Raw genomic sequence first — 27,906 nt, forward strand, 5'->3', positions numbered from 1 at the left:
CGTCCTGCTAGCACACCGCTCCAGTGTGAAAGCCCTCTGGCTTTCACACTGGAGTGAAAGGGGCCGGTTTTTTCAGGCGCTACACAGGCGCTATTTTTAGCGCTGTAGCGCCTGAAAACCGCCCCAGTGTGAAAGGGGCCTAAGGGCTCTATTCATCCTGTGTTTGGCTTCAGCTAAAACCAGATTTTGAGACTTCCATGCCTTGGCTATGGTTTGTTTGGCTACAGTGGTAAGGTGGATGAGTTATCTGAATCGAGTATTGGTGAGCTCAACCAATTTAAGGTTTAAAAGGGCTGTGTCTAGGTCATGAAGAATATCGGTTTCCAAGGCTGTGGAGGCTGTGGAGGAAAGATTTTTTTCCTGTGCGCCATTTCGCCTTGGTTAACTAGGGCGCACGTGCGTCCGCAGGAGAACCGCTATGCTCAGTTAGCAGTTTGTTTGGTGGCCATGTAGCACGCGGCTTCGCCTCAGATGCGCTGTAGCCCTTTATCTGAGCGCACTAGGATTCACGTCATACGTGAATACAGCCACGCCCATTTACCAGGACCACGCACGCACAGAACGTTCCGGCGCACACCCAGCTTATTTAAGCTGTATAAGCCAAGCATGCAGTGCTTCCAGAAGGCAGCTATGGGACACAGAGCAGGCTCTGAACAGACACTTGCAGCGGTTCATTTTTTCCTTACCGGGTCATGTGAGTCACCAAGTATTGCTTGGCAGGCTAAAGGTGCTTTATTGTTATATAGGGGCCTGGCAAGCCCTATGAAAAGGACTCCCTTCTGAGGTGTTTTAATAATACACCCAAGTACTCTTTTTGTGGCTAATAAATATCTTCAAAAAAGAGGAAGCGGGACTAACACTACAGGGAAGGTCGTCAGTTCCTGATGAACCTAGTCATATCCCTAGTGTTGTATCCCCTGAAAGACCAGAGGCTTCCGGGCATTTGGAGCCAATGCGCCTATCTGGCATTGTGCCTACAGTCAAGGCTGCTGCTTCACCCTTTATCACTAAGGATGAACTGTCCTCGGCCCTAGCCGGGTTAGAACACAGGATTCCTGGCATGATTGCCTCCATCCCACAGGGTAGCAGGAAGCGTGACCGATCCCCCTCCCCTGAGCATCCTAGTTTGGAGCAGGAATGGGTTGAGGATTGGGAAGAGCTTAAAGCTCAGGACTATGTGGAGGGCCCGGCAGATGAGTCTGCTTCCGAGCAATCTGGGCAAGAAGATATCCAGTTGATGTCTGTCTCTCAGCCGCAGAGGTTTTTGATCCTGACTCTGACCGAAATGGTTCGTTCTGCCTTTAAGTTGCCTCTTGTAGAGGTGACTGAGCCCCCCTGGTCCTCTTTGGGATCCCTGAGGCCTCTTCAATCCTCACAGGCTTTTCCCTTATACCCCCTGTTGGAACAGGCGGTGTATGCTGATTGGGAACATCCAGACAGAATTTTTGTTCCTCCTAAGAGGTTTTCCCTTTTATATCCCATGGATGAAAAGCTTATTAAAAAATGGAGCATGCCAGCAGTAGATGCAGCAGTCTCTTCCTTAAATAAGAACTTAACTTGTCCGGTAGATAACGCACAGGGCTTGAAAGACCCTGTTGACAAGAAATTGGAGTCACTATTAAAGGCTTCCTTTTCTTTGGCCAGGTCAGCTATTCAGCCAGCTGTTGCAGAAATTGGTATCTGCCAGTCCGTAAAGTATCAGGTCAAACAGCCTGATAGGCCTAACCAGGAGGATGATTTGCCTGAAAGTAAGACAGATATTTCTTGAGTGCTATGTTTTGCTATCGATGCCTCTTGTGGCTTAAGAACTGGTCAGCCAAGCTTCCTTGTAAAAAGTTATTGGCAGGTTTCACTTTTCATGGGGAACATTTATTTGGTGATCATTTGGACAAATATCTCCGGAGGGAAGAGTTCTCTACTTCCTGTGAAGAAGAAAAAGCACCAGATGTCCCTCGTTTAAAACCTCAGGGAGTACTTCCTCCAATGTCTCAGTGTCAAGGCGGTTCCACCACCAACAGGGCGCCAGGGCCAGGGGCAAGCCCCAGGCCCCGAACAGGCCCTGAGTCCAATATTCTTCTAAACCCAGCACCAAGCCCTCCTTTTGAGGGGACGCCCCCACTCCATCAAGTGGGGGGTAGGCTGCTGCACTTTGCGTTTTTTGGAGAACAATAATTCAGGAGGAGTGGGTCACCTCAATTATATCTCGCGGTTACAAGCTAGAGTTGCGGGGGTGTTCCCCCTCCAGAGGTTTTTAAGATCCAGCGTTCCCTCGGATCCTCCAAAAAGAAACCTATTGCTTCAGGCATTACATCATCTAGTACATCAAGGAGAGATTGCAGAGGTTCCGATATCCTGAAAGGGACACAGGGTTTTACTCAAACCTGTTTACGGTTCAAAAACTAAACAGGGACACAAGGCTCATTTTGGACCTAAGATCCTTGAACAAGTATCTACTGATGCACTCCTTTCAGGTGGAGTCTGTCCACTCAGTAGTAGCCTCACTCCAGAGGGGAGACTTTCTAGCCTCCATCGATATAAAAGACGCGTATTTACACATGCCTATCTTTTAGCCTCATCAGAGGTTCCTACGTTTTGCAGTAGAGGTACGTCATTTTCAGTTTGTGACGCTACCCTTCGGGCTGGCTACAGCTCCTTGGGTGTTCGCAAAGGTCCTAGCACCAGTACTGGGTCTTTTAAGGGCCCAAGAGATCCTGGGGCTCAGGTATCTGGGCGAAAATTCTATTTGGAGATCACTCATTACAGGCTCTAGAACAGAGCATAATATGTACAGTGCGGTATTTGAAAAGCTTAGGCTGGATCATAAATACCGAAAACTCAGCCTTTAAACCAGCTCAAACTCTGAAGTATTTAGGTCTGATCCTAGTTACGGTTCAAGCAAGGATCTGTGCCCTGAAGGTTCAGGTGCATCAGATATGGGGCACCAGACAAATCTCCATTCGGCTCTCTAAGTCTTCTAGGGAGGATGGTATTCTACTTAAAGGCAGTGCCCTATGCCCAGTTCCATTCCAGGCCTTTACAACAAGACATCTTGTTGGCCTGGATCAGAAGAGGAAAAGCCCTGGATTATCTAATGTGCTTATATCCTTGGGCACACTTAAAGAGGAAGTAAACCCTGATGGGTTTACTTCCTCTTTTTTTCCCTGCAAAGGTAAAGCATAATGGACTACTATGCATCGCATCGCATCGCATCGCATAGTAGCCCATTATGTGTCACTTACCTGACACAGGAGCCAGCGAAGTCGCCGCTGTCCCCTGTAGTCCGCCGCATCCATGTTGCTTGTGGCGTCTCGCAGCTCCGACGAATCACAGCGGCGCAACCGCGATGACGTCACTCCCGCGCATGCGCACGGGAGTCGCGCCTCGCAGCTCCGCCGCTGTCATACGGCGAAGCCGCGATGACGTCACTCCCGCGCATGCGCACGGGAGTCGACAAATTTGGCAAATCCATTCTTGGATTTGACGCATTTAGTGCGCATGCGCGCCGCTGTCTACGGCGCATGCGCCGTAGACAGCGGTGCCCATTTTCGGGCAAATATCTCCTAAACCATATAGGTTTAGAAGATATTGCTTGGACCTACAGGTAAGCCTTAATCTAGGCTTACCTATAGGTCCAAGTTGTTTGGAAGGGTTTACTTCCTCTTTAAAGAGGAGAGCCAGCTTTAAAACAAATTTTTAAAAGTCAGCAGCTGCAAAGACTGTAGCTGCTGACTTTTAATAAGCAGACTTACCTGTCCAGGGCGCCCGCGATGTCGGCCGCCCGAGGCTGACCCGTCCCTCGGCTCTTGGGTCCCAGCGCCGCCATTTTAACTAAGGGAAACTTACTGCACATGCGCGAGTCGCACAGCGCTTTGTAAATGGGGCACGCTGTGTTCTGGGACACACAGTTCCCAGAACACAGCGCGACCCATTACCCAGAAGACACCGCACGGAGGAGAGAAGACCGAAGATCACCGCGGAGGAGGAAGAGGCTAAATTTGAATGTATTTTTGTTTTTCAGGGTGGCCCTCCACTTTAAGTCTAAACAGGCTGGGGAGCGACCCTAGAAGGGCTCACAGCTCAGGGGAAATGGTCAGGAACAGAACAGATCCTGTCCATCAATGTCCTGGAATTACGGGCAGTACGTCTGTCCCTACGGTCAGGGGCGGACTGACCCATCGGTCACTCGGCCACGGACCGAGGGCCCGTGCCGCTAGGGGGCCCGTGAGAGCCTCTGCATCTGCAATACATGCTAATATGCAGCATCTAGCAGGGATCAGGACGCGTCTGTGATAATACCTCTCACAGCGCACTGCTGCCCGCCGGCTCTTCCTTCTCTCCCGTCCACCCCAGGTGCTTGTACATGACATCACCTGGGACTGGCGAGAAGAGAGGAGGGGCCGGCGGGGAGCAGCGAGCTATGAGAGGTATTCAAGCATCGGGTGACCACGAGGCGCTGTTTTTTTTTTTGCTGGAATCTGAAGGTACCATGACCGCCATCGCGGGGGCGGGAGCGGGCGGCAGGCAGTACAGGTGGTGTAGGGGGCCCGGGACACAACATGACTGCAGGAGGCCGTGACATTCTCCTGGTCCTCCAGACCTCCACCTACCCACAGTGTCCTCCAGACCTCCACCTACCCACAGTGTCCTCCAGACCTCCACCTACCCACAGTGTCCTCCAGACCTCCACCTACCCACAGTGTCCTCCAGACCTCCACCTACGCACAGTGTCCCCCAGACCTCCACCTACGCACAGTGTCCCCCGGGACCTCCACCTACGCACAGTGTCCCCCGGGACCTCCACCTACGCACAGTGTCCCCCAGACCTCCACCTACGCACGGTGTCCCCCAGACCTCCACCTACGCACGGTGTCCCCCAGACCTCCACCTACGCACGGTGTCCCCCAGACCTCCACCTACGCACGGTGTCCCCCAGACCTCCACCTACCCACGGTGTCCCCCTGTGTGCTCCACCCACCTTCAGTGTCCCCCTGTGTGCTCCACCCACCCGCGGTGTCCCCCCCCCCAGTGTTCTCTACACCGTGCCCCTCCAGTGTCCTCCACCCACACCGTGCCCCCCCGTGTCCTCCACTCACCCATGGTGTCCCTGTGTCCACCCACCCACAGTGTCCCCCGGTTTTGTCCACCCCCCCCCCCACAGTGTCAGCCTGTGCTTTCTACCCCCATGGTGTGCCCTGCTGTGCGCCTCATGCCCTGCGATGCGCTTGTGCCTTACTGTGTGCCCCAATGATTTATGTAGGTGGGGCTTTGTGTAGGGTAGGTGTGGCTTGCATATGGGTGGGGACAGGGGGCCCATTGCTCTACTATTGCCCGGGGGCCCCATGAGTTGTCAGTCCGCCCCTGCCTACGGTCCTGGACGGTGGAGCTTCAGGACTGCCCTATCAGGGTTCAGTCTGACAATACCACTGCAGTGGCCGTGGCGCCCGCAGAATTTTTTCAGGGGGGGGGGGGGATCATAATTTTAAGGCCACCCATGCTCCGCACCCCTTTTCGACAATCTCATGAACATCTTTCCACTGGAAAGATAAATTTGTGTTATATAAGAGATCATACATCTTCACTTTGTATTGGAAGTTACTCAGGCGGCTGTGTTCCATGCCCATATCGCCTAGAGATTGTACTTCTTTTTACATTGCAATACATCTGTTGTGGCCATATTTTGATCTTCATACTGTCACTGTGTAGCTGTTTTCATCAAGATCAAAATATGGCCACAACAGATGTATTGCAATATAAAACGATGTACAATCTCTAGGCGATATGGGCATGGTACGCAGCCGCCTGGGGAACCTCGCGGCCGCCCATGCTTTCAAGCCAATACAAAGTGATAAGTGAAGATGAATTATAATCTGCACACATATCTTTCCAGAAAATTGCAATTGCCAAGCAAAGCAATATATTATTATATATAAAAATGCTCCTCCTGAGTCTTGCTGTTACCTGTGGTTCTTCACTGTGTATGCCTCAGTATTTCCTGTCTGTGATGATGATCCCCTAGACCAGTGATGGCGAACCTTGGCACCCCAGATGTTTTGGAACTACATTTCCCATGATGCTCATGTACTCTGCAGTGTAGTTGAGCATCATGGGAAATGTAGTTCCAAAAACATCTGGGGTGCCAAGGTTCGCCATCACTGCCCTAGACCCAGGGCAGCACTGGCAGGCAGCAGCGTATCACTGACTCTGACTCGGCCACTTGAGCGGGTGGGGCCGGTGTTCTGGCAGATAGTGTCCTGCCATCATATAGTGTCCACCCCGTACTGCGCATGTGCAGTACAGGGCAGACGACGCTTCGGAAAATCTCCGAAGATGAACGGCGCCTGCGCCGTGAGTGGGAGGTGTTAGCCCCCCATCCAAGCGGACACAGGGTTGTGAAAATTAGAGGGCCCCTCGCGGGCGAGCTTTGCTCGCCACGCTTCGGGCTCGGCCTCGCTCACTCTTTTTATTCAAACTCCACTTCACTCCACTGTCCACTTGGATGGTGGGGATAGAATCTGGACTCACGGCGCAGGCGCCGTTCATCCTCGGCTATTTTCGGAATCTGTGTGTGCTGTGTACTGCGCATGCGCAGTACACAGCGGACACTAGCCGATGGGGCACCATATTTGATAGGACACCGGCACTGTCCGGATCTACACAAGCAGGATGGCAGCCAATGACTGGCGCGGAGCTGCGGAGGTGAGCATCGCATTGGAGGATCAGGCCGGGGTGAGGGGGGGGGGGACGTCAGATGATAGATGTCAGAGACACAGAGAGCAGCCAGCGGACTGCGATGTTGCGGCGGACAATCTGACACTAATGCCGCGTACACACAATCTGAATTTCCGGCAGACTAGGTCTGGCAATCCAGAACCCGTCAGACAATTCGATTGTGTGTGGGCTCCTTTTTTTTAAGTCCGGCAGACCTAGAAATGAAACATATTTCAAATCTGTCCGACGGACTCGGCTTTCTAGCGTGCAAACCGTTCCTCTGTGTGCTGGTCCGACGGACCAAATATGGCGCAAGGGCAGCTATTGGCTACTGGCTATTGAAATTCCTTGTTTTGTCCCGTCTTACGTCATCACGTTCAAAACTAACGGACTTTCGAACGGACTTTAGTCCGGTCATGTGTGGCCAAGTCCGTTCGTTCAGAAAGTCAGTCGGACCTCCGCCAAAAGACCGCCGGACCTAGTCCGTCAAAGTCCGGTCGTGTGTACGCGGCATAACACTTTTCACACTTTGTGGGAACCAGTGACACTAATACAGTGATCAGTGCTAAAAATATACACTTGTCACTGTACTAATGACACTGGCTGGGAAAGGGTTAAATATCTAGGGGGATGAAAGGGTTAAATGTGCGCCTAACCAGTGTTTTGGTGTACTGCGTGTGCTGCTTTTACTAGGGGAGGTGCTGGATTTTATTCCCTGCTTTGCAGGAGGCTCAGCCAACACATGTGGGCATTGCCTAGGCAGGTTTGCATGCAAATTCAGTCTGCCTAACCAATCGCTCATCAAGGCATATTTGCATAATTCCTCCCACTGCTTGCATCAGGGCCGAGGGCCCTTGAGAGGAGTACTGAGGCAGAGTGCTGTGATTGGAAGCTGTGTGCAGGACCCTGCCAGCCCCTCCCACCAATCATGATCTGCCTGCATTGAATACAGAAGCACAGAGACCCAGTGATGACATCACTATAGGATGTGCAATAAAAGTGGAAACGTTTTTTTTTTTTTTAAAGTTCTTCAGCATGTTGATGAGAATAGAAAGTAGGAACCAGGGAAGCCAAAATATAAGTAGATTAAACTTTATCTTTTAATAAATGTACTGGAGATCTTCTGAAATCTTGTCGTATATCATGTGTTCCAGTTCTGGCCAAGAATTCTTCAGGAGCTTTCGGAACTGCGGGAGTTTTATGATCCTGACACTGTGCAGTTAATGAGCTGGATCAAGTAAGTAGCCGTCTCTGTCTCCTTTCTCTTAAATTACACAAAGTGTTCTGACTTCCTCCCTCCACCATCATATCTCCCCCCCCCCCGGGGTAATAAAACCGACCCCTCAGAAGCCTTATTTCCATTGTAGGTGCTAGAAAGTTAAAGCGGAGTTCCGGCCGAAATATGACTTTTTAAAGATAAGCATACCCCTAGAATACTCATGCCTCATGCAATGTAACAAAGCTATGCTACAAACTGTGCCCAGTTTTCTATCTGTGCAGCATCGTTTTCTTACTTTGTGAAGTTTCTGCACGGGGCGGCCATCTCCAGTGTGGGCATCTGAAGCCACAGTGTCCTCCTTCCTGGGTTCCGTGCTCGCTGGCTACCCAGCATGCACCTACCGATCTCATGCATGTGCAGTGTGTGCGTTTTTGGTCAGCCATGCCAAGCTGACCAAGATTTTCCATAGACGCCAATGTTAAATGTTACTGGAGCCCTGCGATGCCAAGCTGGCCAAGATTTTCCATAGACGCCAATGTTAAATGTTACTGGAGCCCTGCGATGCCAAGCTGGCCAAGATTTTCCATAGACACCAATGTTAAATGTTACTGGAGCCCTGCGATGCCAAGCTGGCCAAGATTTTCCATAGACGCCAATGTTAAATGTTACTGGAGCCCTCCGATGCCAAGCTGGCCAAGATTTTCCATAGACGCCAATGTTAAATGTTACTGGAGCCCTGCGATGCCAAGCTGGCCAAGATTTTCCATAGACGCCAATGTTAAATGTTACTGGAGCCCTGCGATGCCAAGCTGGCCAAGATTTTCCATAGACGCCAATGTTAAATGTTACTGGAGCCGTGCGATGCCAAGCTGGCCAAGATTTTCCATAGACGCCAATGTCAAATGTTACTGGAGCCCTGCGATGCCAAGCTGGCCAAGATTTTCCATAGACGCCAATGTTAAATGTTACTGGAGCCGTGCGATGCCAAGCTGGCCAAGATTTTCCATAGACGCCAATGTTAAATGTTACTGGAGCCGTGCGATGCCAAGCTGGCCAAGAATTTCCATAGACACCAATGTTAAATGTTACTGGAGCCCTGCGATGCCAAGCTGGCCAAGAATTTCCATAGACTCCTTGCCCAGCTGACCAAGATCTCCCAGGAGCCAATGCAAAACGGGAAATGACGCACGGCGCCGCGGCCCCCTAGAGGAGGAAGTGAAATTAGATATAGACATAAATGTAAGTGAACAGAAAAAAATTGATTGCCAATTTATTTGAACCACTTCCCTACCCGCCCGTTGTCGTATGACGTCTGCAGATGGGATCTCCCATCCTGGGCGGGTGTCATATGACGTCCTCGAGTTCCTGGCGGTATAGGGGGCGTGCACATCACTGAGGAGCCAATGCGCATGCCCGGTGGCCGTGATGCTCGCGGTCGCTCGTTACAGAGCAGGACCGTGGATCTGTGTGTGTGTATGTGTAAACACACAGATCCACGTCCTGTCAGGGGAGAGGAGACAGATCGTGTGTTCCTAGTATCTAGGAATACCGATCGGTCTCCTCACCCAGGCAGTCCCCTCCCCCTACAGTTAGAATCACTCCCTAGGTAACACATTTAACCCCTTGAACGCCCCCTAGTGTTAACTCCTTCCCTGCCCGTCACATTTATACAGTAACCAATCCCTTTTTTGATACCACTGATCGCTGTATAACTGTCAGCGGTCCCAAAATAGTGTCAAAGGGGTCCGATGTGTCCGCCGCAATGTCGCAGTCATGATAAAAATTGCAGATCACCGCCATTACTAGTAAAAATAAAATAATAATAAAAATGCCATAAATGTATCCCCTATTTTGTAGGCGCTATAACTTTTGCGTAAACCAATCAATATACGCTTATTGGGATTTTTTTTTTTACCAAAAATATGTAGAAAAATATATATCGGCCTAAACTGTTTTTTTTTTTTTTTAAATAAACTGCGATATTTATTATAGCAAAAAGTGAACCGCCTCAGATGATACACAGGGATGAAACAAATCCTCCTACACAAGTTTTACATATATATCTTCAACTTTCTATATTCTTTAGAAAGTGCTCATCTTGTTAGAAATGTTCTCTTCCTGTTCAGCACTGGGTGTGGAGTCTTGTCATACACTGTGTGACAGCCGATTGGAGGAAAGGCACCCCCCCTACAAAGGAAGAGGAAGGAAGGAATGTGCAGAGCTGTGCTGTGAATAGACAAGCCCTCTGCTAATCTAGTTCTATCCCTGACACAAATTTCAGTCTGGTTTTATCTCGGTTGTTGGAGATCTTGTCAGAAGTTGTTATGCTGATAACAGAAGAACGGAGCAGCAGAAAGACACGGGACTTAGGGCTTTGGCTAGAGATAAAAAAAACACTACAGATATATGTGCCCAGGTCATATTTCATGAATGGGGTTTACATCCACTTCAATGGCATCCCAGTCTTAGTCGGTAGGGTTCAGTATTGAGTTGGCCCTGCCCTTTGAAGCTATAACAGCTTCAACTCTTCTGGGAAGGCCGTCCAGAAGGTTTAGGAGGGTGTCTATGGGAATGTTTGACCATTCTTCCAGAAGCGCATTTGTGAGGTCAGACACTGATGTTGGACGAGAAGGCCTGGCTCGCAGTCTGCGCTCTATTTCATCCCAAAGGTGTTGTTTTGGGTTGAGGTCAGAACTCTGTGCAGGCCAATCATGTTCCTCCACCCCAAACAACCTCATCCATGTCTGCTTTGTGCACTGGTGCGCAGTCATGTTGGAACAGGAAGGGGCCATCCCCAAACTGTTCCCACAAAGTTGGGAACATAAAATTTTCCAAAATGTCTTGGTATCCTGACACCTTAAGAGTTCCCTTCACTGGAACTAAGGGGCCAAGCCCAACCCCTGAAAAACAACCCCCCCCCACCATAATCCCCCCTCCACCAAATGATTCGGACCAGTGCACAAAGCAAGGTCCATAAAGACATGGATGAGCGAGTTTGGGGTGGATGAACTTCACTGGTCTACATAGTTAATAAGGTTGAATAAAGACACCAGTCCATCCAGTTCAACCTGAGTGAGTGTCTACAATTGTCCCCATCCCTGTACATTGCACACTCACATTGGGCCCTACCCTCATAGAGCCCACAATCCAAGGTCCCCATTCATATATCAGGGCCAATTATGGACAGAAGCCAATTAACCACTTCAATACCGGGCACTTAAACACCTTCCTGCCCAGACCAATTTTGAGCTTTCAGCGCTGTCGCACTTTGAATGACAATTGCGCGGTCATGCTACACTGTACCCAAATGAAATTTTTATCATTTTTTCCCCACAAATGGAGCTTTCTTTTGGTGGTATTTGATCAACTTTGAGGTTTTTCATTTTTGCTAAAGAAATAAAAAAAGACTGAAAATTTTGAAAAAAAATATGTTGTTTTTTTGTTTCAGTTTCAAAACGTTGTAAATAAGTACGTTTTCTCCTTCACTGATGGGCACTGATAAGGCGGCACTGATGGGCACCGATGAGGTGGCACCAATGAAGTGGCACTGATAGGCGGCACTAATAGGTGGCACTGTTGGGCGACACGGATGGGCACTGATAGCTGGCACAATTTGGCACTGATAGCTGCCACGGATTGGCATGGATAGGCCGGCATTAATGGACATGGATAGGCGGCACAGATAGGCACGGATGGGCACTGATAGGCGGCACGGATGGGCACTGATAGGCGGCATTGTATTGTATTATACTGTACTGATGGATGCCAATCCGTGCCAAACAATAATGCATGCCAATCAGTGATGCCGATTGTGGGCACTGATTGGCATCCATTGTGGGCACTGACGCATTCCTGGTGGTCTAGGGTGGCATACCTGGTGCTGAGTATCCCCGGTGGTCCAGTGTGGGCATCCTCGGGGGGGCTACGCTGATAATCGATCAGCACAGACCCCCCCCCCCCCTGTCAGAGGAGCAGCCGATCGGCTCTCCTCTACTTGCGAATGACAGACGTGAGTGAGGAAAAGCCGATCACTGGCTCTTCCTATTTACACTGTGATCAGCCGTGATTGGACTCGGCTGATCATGTGGTAAAGAGTCTCCATTGGAGACTCTTTACTGAGATCGTAGTTGCGGGGTGTCAGACTGACACCCCACAACAACGATCGCCGCGACGCGTGCCCCCCGGGGCGGGCAGCGGCTCAAAATCCTGTCATATGGCGTCCGGTCAGGATTTTGAAACCACTATGCCGCCGTGTTTCTGCTATGGGGCGGGTGGCAAGTGGTTAACCTACCAGCATGTCTACCTGCACAGAGTCCTGACCTCAACCTGATAGAACACCTTTGGGATGAATTAGAGCGCAGACTGCGAGCCAGGCCTTCTCGTCCAACATCAGTGCCTGACCTCACAAATTCCCATAGACACACTCCTAAACCTTGTGGACGGCCTTCCCCAGAAAAGGTGAAACTGTTATAGCTGCAAAGGGCGGGCCAACTCAATATTGAACCCTACGGACTAACACTGGGATGCTGTTAAAGCTCATGTGCGTGTAAAGGCGGGTGTCCCAATACTTTTGGTGATATAGTGTATGTGTGTATATCTGTAATTAACCCCTTGATTGCCCCTAGACATTAACTCCTTCCCAGCCAGTGTCATTAGTACAGTGACAGTGTATAGTATTAGCACTGATCAGTGTATTAGTGCCACTGGTGATATCAGTGTTAGTGAGACCCTCCCAGATAATGTCAACAATGAACCCTACAGACTAAGACTGGGATTCCATTAAAGTTCATGTGCGTGTAAAGGCAGGCGTCCCAATACTTTTGGTAATCTAGTGTATTTCTTGCACAAGGCTCTGTAGGAGAAGGGCCCGGGTTGCCCCGCAGCCACAAGACGCGATCGTTCGTTCTCCAGCTGCCGCTTCCCCGTACAGTATGCGAATGTTATTGGCATCTACGGGGGCTACACAGATAAATGATAACGGAGGCGCGCCGTGTCCCCAAAAACCATCCGCGTATTTTTATTTTTTATTTTTTTTCCTCCCTGAGTCGCGGGCGCGGCGGTTGGCGTCCGTTCCCTGGACCCGCGAGCTCTTTGCGGAGTTGAAGAATGGCACCACATCTGCTTAATGCTAATCCGCAGGCCGCTCGCCAGAGGATGAAGCGTCCTTGAAAACGTGAAAAAGCCGCTGTCGGCGATTTTGTGAAATAACTATCGATGTTTTTTTTATGATGAACGGCTCCGGTGACAAGATGTTTAAGACCATCATCATATTTAAAGCCGGCTAATGGCGCGTGCGTGGCGTCCTCTGGAGAGCCGTTCACGTTGGAGTGGATGTCCCCCGTATAAAACTGTAATATGTATTCTATATCATCCGCGTCCCGGAGAGAAGTGCTGAGCCGGCAGAACGCCCTTTCCTCCAATGTAAATCTGCACAGGAAACCTACAGATATTTGTCTTTCAAACGATCAGAGCCTGGCACCCAATGACAGATGTCTGGACGGGAGCCAGACGTGTTTATAATACCGGCAAGAGATTTATGATCCGGCCGTTCGCATTGTGAGGCCCGGCGCTCCGCCGGTGACACCGACAAAGACAGATGGCTGATTTACAAGACATCTCTGGTGTTTTTTTTAGGTGTGCGGCTGGGAGAAAGTTTGTGAAACCCGACGGGAAAAAGTCATTATGATTAAAGCTTTAGGGCTCCGGGCATTTTACTCCTCATCACATCCAACATTATTAATGTTATTAGGTGGAGTTCAGTAGTCCAGCAGTAGAGAGGGGCCAGGATAGGTGGAGTTCAGTAGTCCATTAGTAAAGAGGGATAAAGAGGGGCCGGGATAGGTGGAGTTCAGGAGTCCAGCAGTAGAGAGGGACCGGGATAGGTGGAGTTCAGGAGTCCAGCAGGTAAGTGGGACAGAGAGGGACCGGGATAGGTGGAGTTCAGTAGTTCATTAGTAGAGGTGGTCAGAGGGGGGCCTGGATTGGTGGAGTTCAGTAGTCCAGTAGTAGAATGGGACAGAGAGGGGCTGGGATAGATGGAGTTCAGTAGTCCAGTAGTAGAATGGGAAAGAGAGGGGCCGGGATAGGTGGAGTTCAGTAGTCCAGTAGTAGAATGGGACAGAGAGGGGCCGGGATAGGTGGAGTTCAGTAGTCCAGTAGTAGAATGGGACAGAGAGGGGCCGGGATAGGTGGAGTTCAGTAGTCCAGTAGTAGAATGGGACAGAGAGGGGCCGGGATAGGTGGAGTTCAGTAGTCCAGTAGTAGAATGGGACAGAGAGGGGCCGGGATAGGTGGAGTTCAGTAGTCCAGTAGTAGAATGGGACAGAGAGGGGCCGGGATAGGTGGAGTTCAGTAGTTCATTAGTTGAGTGGGACAGAGAGGGGCCGGGATACAGGGAGTTCAGTAGTCCAGTAGTAGAATGGGACAGAGAGGGGCCGGGATAGGTGGAGTTCAGTAGTCCATTAGTTAAGTGGGACAGAGAGGGGCCGGGATAGGTGGAGTTCAGTAGTCCATTAGTACAATGGGACAGAGAGGGGCTGGGATAGGTGGAGTTCAGTAGTCCATTAGTACAATGGGACAGAGAGGGGCTGGGATAGGTGGCGTTCAGTAGTCCATTAGTAGAGTGAGACAGAGGGGGGCCGGGAAAGATGGAGTTCAGTAGTCCAGTAGTAGAGTGGGACAGAGAGGGGCCGGGATAGGTGGAGTTCAGTAGTCCATTAGTTTAGTGGGACAGAGAGGGGCCGGGATAGGTGGAGTTCAGTAGTCCATTAGTTGAGTGGGACAGAGAGGGGCCGGGAAAGATGGAGTTCAGTAGTCCAGTAGTAGAGTGGGACAGAGAGGGGCCGGGATAGGTGGAGTTCAGTAGTCCATTAGTTTAGTGGGACAGAGAGGGGCCGGGATAGGTGGAGTTCAGTAGTCCATTAGTTGAGTGGGACAGAGAGGGGCCGGGATAGGTGGAGTTCAGTAGTCCATTAGTAGAGTGGGACAGAGGGGGGCCGGGATAGGTGGAGTTCAGTAGTCCAGTAGTAGAATGGGACAGAGAGGGGCCGGGATAGGTGGAGTTCAGTAGTCCATTAGTTGAGTGGGACAGAGAGGGGCTGGGATAGGTGGAGTTCAGTAGTCCATTAGTAGAGTGGGACAGTGGGGGGCCGGGATAGGTGGAGTTCAGTAGTCCAGTAGTAGAATGGGACAGAGAGGGGCTGGGATAGGTGGAGTTCAGTAGTCCATTAGTAGAGTGGGACAGAGAGGGGCCGGGATAGGCGGAGTTTCAGCTCTCCATCCCCTGCTTTCAGAAAGCTCAGACAAGCTTTATAAATTCTGGACTTTGATGAGCTTTTATATTATTTGGTATTATTCGGTATCATGTGGGGTCCACATTTGGGGGTGATCAAATGTATTGCGCTGGATGCCTGGAGACACATCCTGACATTTTGGGAAGTTTATAGAAATCTTCACATAGGTTGTACAAAGGTGATGGACTATTGATCATCGGAAGTTTGGACTTTTAGTTCTTTTTTTTTAATCAATCTTTATTTATGTTGTTTGCGCTGCATCCCTTTTATCTCTGGACATTGATGCATTTCTAGTAATGATCATTTGTTTCCTTTTTAAGGTCAAACACCCCGAAGAATGCTGTATTTGCAGGCAGTATGCAGCTTCTGGCTGGGGTGAAGCTTTGCACTGGGAGAGTGCTGACCAATCACCCTCATTATGAGGACAAGACCCTCAGGGACAGGACCAAACAGGTGGGTTCACCAATGGGGGGGATAGAGGATCGTTGTGCTGTGGATGTGTCATTCTTCACATTTTAGGGTTATTAAAAGGAAAGCATAATGTATTCTTACTGAGCGCTTATTCTGAGTGTGACCCAATACCAAAGATTGGGGTGCCGCTCAAGCCGAAAGGGACCGCTACCTTGGGTCCCCTGAAAGACGGAGTACTGGTGCATCCCTATACTGCTCCAGGAGGCTAATTATTGTAGATATCCCTTGTAAACTGAAGATGAAAAGTGACCTCAGCTTGCATGTGTCTGCCAAAACCACTCCCCTTCTGACATGTTTCACCCTGCCAGCCGGGGCTTAGTCATAGGGTCTATGACAATGCTTTGTTTGGTGGGACGAAACGTGTCGGAGGGGGGGGCGCATGGTTTTGGCAGAGACATGCAGACTGAGGCCTCCTTTTTACATGGGCTGATCAGGAGAGCGGCAAATCGTTGTATTTACCATTATTTTGCGTATACAGTGTATATATACTGTATATAAAGAACGTGTATATGTATACAAGGAGTGTGCATATGTATAGAAGGAGCGTGTATATGTGCTGCCACGGGGCACGGAATGCCTTTGGTTGCCAATGTGGTGCCTATATTTAAAAAGGGAACAAAGTCTTTACCAAGTAATTATAGACCCGTTAGTTTAACTTCTATAGTTGGGAAGATACTGAAGAGATTAATAAAAGACCACATAGACGAGTTCTTGCAGGAAAAAAATATTTTGAGCAACAGACAGCATGGATTCATGAAAGACAGGAGTTGTCAGACAAACCTGATTTCTTTTTATGAGGTGGTAAGTAAAACCTTGGACAGAGGGGTGGCGGTGGACGTGATATATTTGGATTTTGCAAAAGCGTTGGATACAGTTCCCCACACACGGCTCATGTGTAAGGTAAAGTCTACAGGTTTGGAAACATCAGTTTGTAGATGGATAGAAAACTGGCTTAATGACAGAATTCAGAGAGTCGTGGTTAATGATTCTTACTCTGGATGGTCTAAGGTTATGAGTGGTGTACCCCAAGGTTCAGTGCTGGGACCCTTGCTTTTTAATATCTTTATAAATGATATTGGGTCTGGGATCAAGAGTAACATTTCCGTCTTTGCAGATGACACCGAGCTATGCGGTGCAATAACGTCCTTACAGGATGTCACCAATTTACAAGCCGACCTGGATGCTCTGTCAAATTGGGCGACTATGTGGCAGATGAGGTTTAATGTTGATAAATGTAAAGTTATGCACTTGGGGGCTAAGAATATGCATGCATCATACACGCTAGGGGGAGTACAACTGGGGGAATCCATAGTGGAGAAGGATCTGGGGGGATCCATAGTGGAGAAGGATCTGGGGGGATCCATAGTGGAGAAGGATCTGGGGGTTTTGGTAGATCATAAGCTCAATAATAGCATGCAATGCCAAGCTGCGGTTTCCAAAGCGAGCAAAGTCCTTTCCTGTATTAAGAGAGGTATGTACTCCAGAGAGAGAGACATAATTTTGCCCCTGTTCAAATCATTAGTAAGAACTCATCTGGAATATGCCGTTCAGTTTTGGGCACCAGTTCTCAAAAAGGATATCGGGGAACTGGAGAAAGTGCAGAGAAGGGCAACCAAACTGATAAGAGACATGGAGGAGCTCAGCTATGAGGAAAGATTAGAGGAACTGAATTTATTCTCTCTTGATAAGAGGAGATTAAGGGGGGATTTGATAAACATGTACAAATATATAAGGGGTCCATATAGGGAACTTGGTGTCAATTTATTCACTTTACAGTCAACAATGAGGACAAGGGAGCACTCTTTACGTCTAGAGGAGAAGAGATTTCATCTCCAAATACGGAAAGGTTTCTTCACAGTAAGAGCTGTGAAAATGTGGAATAGACTGCCTGCAGAGGTGGTTATGGCCAGCTAAGTAGATTGCTTTAAGAAAGGCCTGGATTATTTCCTAAGTGTACGTAATATAACTGGGTACTAAAATTTATAGGTAAAGTTGATCCGGGGAAAATCCGATTGCCTCTCGGGGGATCAGGAAGGAATTTTTTCCCCTGCTTTAGCAAATTGGATCATGCTCTGCTGGGGTTTTTTGCCTTCCTCTGGATCAACTGTGGGTATAGAATTGGGTATAAGGAATGGTATATTTATTTTATGTATGTGTGTATATATATATATATATATATATATATATATATATATAATTTTTTTTTTTTTTTTTGTTGAACTGGATGGACTTGTGTCTTTTTTCAACCTGACTAACTATGTAACTATGTAACTATGTTTATGATGGGCCTGGTACAATGACTTGTTCCTGGTCTGGACTTGGATCCGCGCACCCAAGCTCATCCCTAGTCACAGGCAACTACTATTGAGAGAGCAGTCCAAAGTACAATTACCAGTGTCTCCTCCAGGGGGCCTCGCTGTCATAATATTATTGGTTCTATTTATTAAATATTTATTGGATGGATGACACACACACACATCCATGCATGCCCAGCAAATGTGGCTGTAATGTATCAAATAGATTCATTCCTGTATCTTCTGCTCCATCTAGTGGGCATCTCCGTGGCTGCATAAAGTGCAGGATCTGGTAGAGGAGTTCTGTCCTCTCTGCTGCCAAATGCTGAGACAGGGAGGAGGGAGGGGCGGGGGAAGGATGAGGGAGGGGCAGCGATGAGCCTCTCCATGCCTGCATAGAGAAGTGCAGGATCTGGTAGAGGAGTTCTTTCCTCTCTGCTGCTGAATGCTGAGGGAGGGGCGGGGGAATGATGAGGGAGGGGCAGGGATTAGCTTCTCCGTGGCTGCACAGCGAAGTGCAGGATCTGGTAGAGGAGTTCTATTCTCTCTGCTGCCGAATGCTGAGATGGGGGGGGATGATGAGGGAGGTGCAGGGATGAGCCTCTCCGTGGCTGCACAGCGAAGTGCAGGATCTGGTAGAGGAGTTCTATCCTCTCTGCTGCTGAATGCTGAGGGAGGGGTGGGGGAATGATGAGGGAGGGGCAGGGATGAGCCTCTCTGTGCTGCACAGCAAAGTGCAGGATCTGGTAGAGGAGTTCTATCCTCTCTGCTGCTGAATGCTCAGATGGGGGGGGAATGATGAGGGAGGGGCAATGAGTGAGAGGCAGAGATGAGCCTCTCCGTGGCTGCACAGCGAAGTGCAGGATCTGGTAGAGGAGTTCTATCCTCTCTGCTGCCGAATGCTGAGATGGGGGAGGGGGAATGATGAGGGAGGGGTGGGGGAATGATGAGGGAGGGGCAGGGATGAGCCTCTCTGTGCTGCACAGCAAAGTGCAGGATCTGATAGAGGAGTTCTATCCTCTCTGCTGCCGAATGCTGAGATGGGGGGGGGGGGGAATGATGAGGAAGGGGCAATGAGTGAGGGGCAGAGATGAGCCTCTCCGTGGCTGCACAGCAAAGTGCAGGATCTGGTAGAGGAGTTCTATCCTCCTCTCTGTTTCTGACTGCTGAGACAAGGTGGGGGTAGAGAGGAGAGGTGTGAGGGCCACATGAAATGGCCGGGAGGGCTGAATTTGACGGGCCCCTTGTGTTTGACGCACGTATTGGAGAAATTGCAGCCAAAATATGTTGAGCGTGCGCAAATGTGTGTGACAATCATGCAATGAATATTTTATAAATAGATGCCTATGTGTGTTTGCTGAATCAGCGCTTTTCCTCCACTCCGCTCTGCACAACCCGGGGAGAAGGACGGAAATGAGCGGCAGAGTCCTCCCCATGACACGTGATGAGTCGCTGTCCTATCCATGGGGTCCTTGGTGGTGGGTATTCTCTGCACTGTACTCCGGTCCTGTTTGGCAGTCACAGTTTGTCCTCTTTTAGGTGTATCAGGTGTATGCAAAGAGAGCCCCAGAAGATGTACACGGCGTACTGCGGTCGTTCGGCACGGACTACGTGATATTAGAGGACAGTATATGTTATGAGAGGAGACACGGGAGAGGATGTCGTCTACGAGATCTGCTGGATATCAACAATGACCATGTGAGCATACAGTCGTTTTATGTCACTTGAATAAGCCTTATTAATTGAGACCTGCGGGCCCAGTGTGCAGTGGGATTTGCTTAACTGCCCTGACAATTTACACTACACTTTACCAAAAGTATTGGGACACCTACCTTTACACGCACATGAACTTTAATGGCAACCCAGTCTTAGTCCGTAGGGTTCAATATTGAGATTGCCCACCCTTTGCAGCTATAACAGCTTCAACTCTTCTGGCTCCCTGTCTCCACTCTAAATCATCCAAAAGGTGTTCTATCGGGTTGAGGTCAAGTTCCTCCACCCCCAAACTCGCTCATCCATGTCTTTATGGGCCTTGCTTTGTGCACTGGTCCAAATCATTTGGTGGAGGGAGGATTATGGTGTGGGGTTGTTTTCTCTTTCGTTCGTTGACGGACACAGCGCCATTAAATCTTGACCGTAGGGTTATCACGCCACCTTCAGGAGAGGACTAGGCAGAACATGTAATACATGTGAAAACAACTGAAGGGGGATTATGGTGTGGAGGTTGTTTTTCAAGGGTTGGGCTTGTTTTTCCTTCATATTTACCAAAACCATATATGAGGTCAAACCTTAGGAGTTTCAATGTGTATGCAATCAGGCAGGCCCTTGTACTACATGGTTTTGGTAAATCTGAAGGAAAAACTCAGCAGAAAAACTGATAGTGTGTACGGGGCTTAAAGGCGTCAGCATACCAAGACATTTTGGACAATTTCATGCTCCCAACTTTGTAGGAACAGTTTGGGGACGGCCCCTTCCAGTTCCAACATGACAGTGCACAAAGCAAGGTCCATAAAGACATGAATGAGAAAGTTTAGGGTGGAGGACCTTGACTGGCCTGCACAGAGTCCTGAACCTCAACCAGATACAACACCTTTGGGATGAATTCAATGTACTGACCAGGCTATAGTTAAACGTTATGCTGTGATGGTGGAGAACATTAATAGGAATCATTTAAAGGTTAAAAAGATAAGCTAATCTGTCAAATTTTCCCTCTTACCTGTAAATTAAGGCCTGAGAGGACAGAAACTATCATCTTTCCCAACAATCACCCAACTGTAAGAGTAAGGATGAGCTCCGACGTGTTGGCATACGCCAAATGCAGAGCCCGCCAGGAAGTCGGCGCAGCGCTGCGCTAATCACAAGCAGTGAGACATTGCGCGGCTGCAGAGATCGGGCAATGTCTCACTGCCTGTGATTAGCGCAGCGCTGCGCTGACTTCCTGTTGCGTATACGAACACGCCGGAGCTCATCCCTATGTAGGAGGTACAACATGCACATTAAACTGGAGCCTTTCCCACGTAGTGTCCCCTAGTGGCAGAAATGCATATTTCAGTGTTACTTGAGTTGTATTCCAGGATTTGCCTGTCTTCAGCTGAGAGAACGTGCAATAATTTAAGACTTTACCTAAAGTCTCGGAAATCTTTCATTAAGGTCTTCATGTTCTATAGTTTGAATATCATGTCATACATATATTATTTATCATTGTAAAATAACGTATTCCGCACTTCTTTCTTTTTTTTTTTCAATTTTTATGAAAAAAAAAAAAAACTGAAAGAAACCTGTTCTTTTTTTTCCCCAAATTTTTCAGTTTTCTTCAGGCTGATCTTTAGTTTTCAGTTTTTCTTCAGGTTGATCTTCACTTTTCTTTTTCACATGATCCTTGTATTACGCCCCTGCTTGGTAGATTGACCACATTACAGCATCCAATGCATGTCTGCCTATCCCAGTGTTTCTCAATTCCAGTCCTCATGGCCCACTAACAGGTCATGTTTTCAGGCTTTCCATTATTTTGCACAGGTGATTTGATCAGTTTCACTGCCTTAGTAATTACCACAGCTGTTTCATCTGAGGGAAATCCTGAAAACATGACCTGTTAGTGGGCCATGAGGGCTGGAATTGAGAAACACTGGCCTATCCTAACCAAGACAGGCCATTTATTCATCTTTTAGCTTGTAAGTATTAGCAAGAGGATACAGTGTTGCCGATCACCAAATCTTTTTTTTTTCCTCTCTCGGTTTAACCAGACAATGGATGGTCCTGGGGAAAACGACCCTGATTTGAGGCCTTCTCCCTTCCCCCGCTTCTGCGATGAAATAAAGAAAGATTCTCTGGCCTACACAAAGTATTTCACCAGGGTCTTCAAGAACAGAACTTTCAATGTTTACAGATTGTCACGTAAAGCCCCTGTGAAGTAAGCGCAGTCTGGCGGACGGGACAGTATTTTGTTGTTCTGGTGTATCTTATTGGTCAGCGCCGACTCCGCCCGCGGAATGGAAGCCGGACTCTTCTTGCCTTCCAGACGTGTTCATTTCAATCTTGGCCACAACGGTTGTTTTTCAGTTGTGACTTTCTTAGTAGTGTTTTAATGGAAGGTAAGGAGATTTTTAGGCAAGTAGAGGACTAAGTTTGATAAGTGAACCGTCCAGTCACTTTTTTTTTTTTTGTTACAATTATCCTTGTTTTACAAACTTAGGTCAAGTGACAGCTAAACGGCATTTCCCATAATGCTTTACTAGCTTCGGAGATCCCATTCTTCAGTAGGAACAACAGCAAGGGCCGGTAACCCCGGGCGGTTAGCTTTCAGCTTCTGAACATTGGCTTGCCTGATTTTGGGGTGGACGGTTTGACTGAAGAAATTTTGGCCTAGGTACTTTTTACTGTGTTTATATTCTTATCATGTGCAAATAAGACTAAAAATAAGTTTATCAATTCCCAAAAGAGTACTAGTCACTTGCTGTCCCTTAACCTAGCTATAACCCCATAAACCTAACCTTGAACGTAACTCCATAACCATAAAGAGGACCTGTGCTGTTGGAGGACTAGTTACCAGTATTGCCCGTGGTCTCCCTGCTGCTGATCTTCTCCCTATTACTGGCTTAACCACTTCAGCCCCAGGAAGAATTTACCCCCTTCCTGACCAGAGCACTTTTTGCGATTCGGCACTGCGTCACTTTAACTGACGTCGCGCGACATTGTACCCAAACAAAATTGAAGTCCCCCCCCCCCCCACAAATAGAGCTTTCTTTCGGTGGTATTTGATCGCCTCTGCATTTTTTATTTTTGTTGCACTATAAACAAAAAAAGAGCATAAATTAAAAAAAAAAAAAAAAAAAAACATTATTTTTTACTTTTTGCTATAATAAATATCCCCAAAAATATATAAAATAAAAAAAAATGTTTCCTCAGTTTAGGCCGATATCTATTCTTCTACATATTTTTGGTTAAAAAAAAAAAATCACAATAAGCGTATATTGATTGGTTTGCGCAAAAGTTATAGCGTCTACAAAATAGGGGATAGATTTATAGCATTTTTATTCTTTTTTTTATATACTATTAATGGCGGCGATTGCGTTTTTTATAGTGACTGCGACATTGTAGCGGAAATATCAGGCAATTTTGACACATTTTTGGAACCATTGGCATTAAAGAGGAAGTAAACCCTAATTGGTTTACTTCCTCTTTCATTCCCTGCAAAGGCAAAGCATAATGGACTACTGTGCATCGCATAGTAGCCCATTATGTGTCACTTACCTGACACAGGAGCCAGCGAAGTCACCGCTGTCCCCTGTAGTTCCGAGCGTCCACCTTCTTGGTGGGTCTCCGTGGGTCTCGCTGCTCCGGCACTGTGATTTGCCGGAGCAGCGATGACGTCACTCCCGCGCATGCTCATGGGAGCCGACACTCGCGGCATCTTCGTCATTGACGAAGCCGCGCTCAGTGCACCTAGGCTTACCTGTAGGTCAAAGTGGTTTGTAAGGGTTTACAACCACTTTAATACAGCAATCAGTGCGATTTAAAAATGCATTGATTACTGTAAAAATTTCACTGGCAGTGAAGGGGTTAACAATAGGGGGCTGCGAAGGGATTAACTGTGTTCCCTGGGAGGTGATTCTAACTGAAGGGGGAGGGACTAACTACAGGAAGTGACAGATCGTGGTTCCTAGCTAATAGGAACACACGATCTGTCACTCCTGTCAGAACAGAACAGGGAAGTGTGTGTTTACACGCACTCGTTCGTCCCTGTTCTGTGTCTCCTGGTCACGATCGCTCGTGGCTGGCAGTCAAACGGACCATCGGCCACGAGCATCGGCACCCCCGCTGTGCAGTGGGCGTGATCACGCCTGCTGTCCAGACCCCGCGAGACCACGTACAGTAATGTGGTTTTGCACAGGGGAGCCAACCTGCCGCAGTAAAACTGTGGCGGCTGGTCCGGAAGAGGTTAAAGCGGAACTAATACTTCCCATCCTTTTTAAGCAAGGAAGCTGCCATCTTGGCCTCTGTTTGATCTTAAGCTGCCATGGTGCTGCACATGTGATCAGTTATGACTCCAGCCATTTGATGGTTAAGAGTACAAGCAATGCGACGGTTACGTTCCCAGCACGTGTTGGGCATGTAACTGTTTTTTGAAACTGTTAAAGCAGAAGTTTACCCGTAACAACTTGATAAAAATGATCTTTATCAAGGAAGATCCATTCCACATTAATAATTATGCTACCAACATTAGTGTGTGCTGAAAATTGCCTCCAGCATTGCTCCTGTTTCTTCCATTTTACTGAATTCCAGAGCCCCTGAACATCAGTAAATCATAAATTGGAACTAAACCCATCAATTTAAAGTTTTTAAATAAAAAAACGTTACATTTCTGGAATAGCGGGATTGCTAGCTGTCACGTGTGCTTGTGTTCTCAACCAAACCGTCAAACCATCAAATGGCTGGTCTTATAATTGATCACATGTGCAGCATCATGGCAGTTGAAGATCAACAGAGGCCAAAATGGCAGCTTCCTTGGCTAAAAATGATAGGAGGGATTACTTCCACTATAAGGGCTTTCAAGCAAAATTAGTAGACTCAGTGACAGCAAGATCAAATGCTCTGAAGAACAATTTTTTTCGAATGTCCGTGTGAACATTTGAGCAAACTTCTACTGGTGTATGGCCAGCTTTACCATACATTGTTCTGCATTGTGGGGCTGTGTGGTGGTGGCCATTTTGGCAAAGGCAGTGCTTTGCTTTCTCATGTTAGAACTACCTCCCTGATGATGGGTGAGGTAGTGATGAAGAGGCAGCAGGAGAGGCGGAGAAAGGACAGATCTACAGAACTAGTGAAGCAGGGAGATCCTTGTATTGCAGCTCCTCAGGTACAGCTTCCTCTCCAGAAAGGAGAACAGAAGACCAGTACAGTAGTGACATCACCAAACCTCACCCCAAACCTGGCGAGACTAGCAGTCAGAGGCAGCAGTGCCTTAGATGACCTCACGCTGCGGAGGCTGTAGGCACAAGTGCATTGCTATCTTTTTAGGAGGAATTTCGAACACAAAATAGATCTTTCAGGGTAATGCTTTAAGCACAATTCACATTTCTATATGTTCCCTATTACATAGCAAACCTTCACGCTTTGAGTTTAGGTCCACTTTACCCCAACGTGAAATGTATTCTGTCACATGTCTGTTTTGCTAATTACAATGTTCCGACTCCAAAAAATCTGTGCCAAAATCAGGCAACCTTCAGAAATCCATAGAAACTGGAACTCGTCTCTTTGTCCCGACTCCAGACTGATGGAGGTTGAGGAGATTTCGGTGGCTATGGGTTTCTGCACTTTGATGCTCTGCACACTGCTTTGTGCAACATCCCTGATCGTGTTTAAGCACTTGAAGTTTGGAAAATTACATTCTGTGCCAAATATTTTTAGATTCCGTGTCACTGTGCACCGTGAATGGTGAAGTATTATGCTAAATGTTATTTCATTTGGATGAAGATTCGTTTATCATAGAACTGAAAATGTCTCCACCTTTGTCGCTGGAGAAGGTACTTTTTCTCTTTCGAAGAGGTATACATGGGCTTCAGGAGGGGGCGCTATCAAGCGAACCGCAACCACACATGCTCCTTGAAGCATACACTTCATTGTGCCATAGTCTTAAAATAGTCTTAAATATTAAAATGGTCTGCAGCGATCAGGCCACCCTAGGCTTGGCAGGCCGGGTGACTAAACTGCGCTCTCTTGGAGCTTTCCCTACCGGGATTGCACTGGCAAAGCTGGCAGGACTGAGCGCCTTGTATGCCAAGCCCTAAAGCATAATTATTTATATATATATATATATATATATATATATATATATCAATATCACAAACTTTTTTTTTTCTTTAAGTAACAAACACGGTATACTTACCTGCACTGTGAAATGGTTTTGCACAGAGCAGCCTCGATCTTCCTCTTCTAGGGTTCCCCACCGGCGCTCCCCACTCCTCCACTTCCCTGTGTGCCACCATAGGAAGCCGCTGCCTATGGTGCCACACTTGCAGGCTCGATCCCGAGGGCAGTGTGTCTCTATTGAAACACACAGTGTGGCTCAGCCCCACCCCCCCTGCTCCATCATCACTGGATTTGATTGACAGCAGCAGGAGAAAATGGCTTCCCCCTGCTCTCATTGAGTCCAGTGAAGAGAAGAGCAGTGCCGCTGTTCTCGTGCACAGCTCTAGATCGAGATCGGGCTCGGGTAAATATTTAGGGGAGCTGGTGGGAGGGGGGAATGCAAAGGTTTTCACATGAAAGGTTTTTTAATCTTAGGGTTGGAGGACACAGGTGGATTGTGTGAACCAGAGGGTTGTGCAGCTACCGTCAAGAGATTGGAAACTGGCACACAAAGCTTTTAGGACAGGCCAGCATTAAAGTGATTGTAAAGGCTTGTTTTTTTTTTTTTTTTTATATAACAAACACGTTATACTTACCTCCTCTATGCAGTTGGATTTGCACAAAGCAGCCCCAATCCTCCTCTTCTTGGGTCCCTCTTCTGCTCTCCCGGCCCCTCTTTCTAGTGTGTGCCCCCTCAGCCAGCAGCTTGCTACAGGGGACACCCGAGCCGAGTCAGAGCTCCGTGTATTCACTCAGACATGGAGGCCCGACTCAGGCCCCCTCTCTCTCCTTATTGGCTGACTAATTTTGATTGACAGCCGCGGGAGCCAATGGCACCGCTGCTGTGTCTCAGCCAATCAGGAGGAGTGTCTGGAACAGCTAAGACACTCGTGGACAACGCTGCAGAGAGAAGGGGCTCTCAAGTAAGTGATTAGGGAGTGCTGGAGAGGCTGCTACACGCAGGTTTTTTTATCGTAATGTACAATCATTAAGATAAAAAAAACTTCTAACTTTACAACTCCTTTAACCCCCTCCTGCTCCCATCACGCCTCATGTTTTTTTTCTGGCGTCCCAATGAGTAATGACATCTCACTTCTGAGAGAAGCAAACCTATTTTTTTTTTCTTGTATTTTAGGGAGGGTCAGATTTTGGCCTTGGCCATGTAATGGGCACCAGAGGAAGTGGTGTCTCCCTGCTGGCTGTTCAGTGTGGCATGGGTTGTGTACATCACAAACGTGGCTCAACGCAATCACAAAACAGTTCACATAGCTATATATTGTGCTGTTTGGATGGAGTTCAGCTCTAAAGAAACTTGTCAAGATGGCCATTTACCTGTCACATAAAGCTGGTGTCTGCCATTGCTGACTGCTGGGAGAGGTGCCAGTTGCAAGGCAGAGCACTTCTCTGCAGTATCACGTCATGTGACACCCTATCCTTAGAACTGGCACTTATTCTGGGAGTCAAGCAGTGGCATCCACCACTCCGGATGACAGGCTTGGTTGTGCCAGGCAACAGCCATTCTGACAGGTTCACTTTGATATAAAAACGTGCTTTCGTTCTCTATGTAAGGTTTAGAAAATATATCACAGCGAGCCATTACGAACGATTGTCTACAGGGGGAAAAAATGGTATGCAATCTGATGTCTTGATTTCTAGCTCAACAAGAATAGCCCATAGTGGCACAAAGAGGCCTAACCAGCTGTACATGCTTACCTTCCCTTTGATTCTGTAATTTTGTGTTCAGCCACTTAATGCAAAGAAAAATACAGTGTTTTGATTACAAAGGAACAAATGAGTTACTTCCCTTCCCTGTCACGTGATTGGTTGAATTCTGCCCATAGTCCCAAACACACTATAGGCTTTTCCTCCAAACAACATGAGAACAGAGTCAACCTAGAGGGGGAATTCTTCTTCGTCCATCCAAAAAAGAAGAGAAGGGTGTTAATACGATGAGCAGCAAAACAGTCAATGGACCGCATCATTTAGATTTGGACAGATAATCGGAAGCAGAATGTAGCGTAAGCCACATCCAGTCTTGTGCAACTTTTACCCACCAACAAATATATGCTCCAGG

The 27,906-nt window shown here is 48.0% G+C and overlaps 1 protein-coding gene across 1 annotated transcript in view; it reads left to right on the forward strand.

The window, feature by feature from the left end:
- Positions 1–26,398, forward strand: part of LOC143941356 (protein C-mannosyl-transferase DPY19L3-like) — a 49,486-nt gene extending 23,088 nt beyond the window's left edge. Inside the window, exons 8-11 of the mRNA XM_077463331.1 lie at positions 7,863–7,945; positions 15,540–15,672; positions 19,524–19,682; positions 21,728–26,398. Coding sequence (XP_077319457.1) covers positions 7,863–7,945; positions 15,540–15,672; positions 19,524–19,682; positions 21,728–21,898 — 546 coding nt within the window. The 3' untranslated portion in view covers positions 21,899–26,398. The remainder of the gene's footprint in view (positions 1–7,862; positions 7,946–15,539; positions 15,673–19,523; positions 19,683–21,727) is intronic.
- The last annotated feature ends 1,508 nt before the right edge of the window (positions 26,399–27,906 follow it).

The sequence above is a fragment of the Lithobates pipiens genome, unplaced genomic scaffold (genome assembly GCF_037356315.1).
Source record: "Lithobates pipiens isolate NorthernLeopardFrog02 unplaced genomic scaffold, aLitPip1_a1.2 Scaffold_10, whole genome shotgun sequence".
Classification (NCBI taxonomy): Eukaryota; Metazoa; Chordata; class Amphibia; order Anura; family Ranidae; genus Lithobates; species Lithobates pipiens.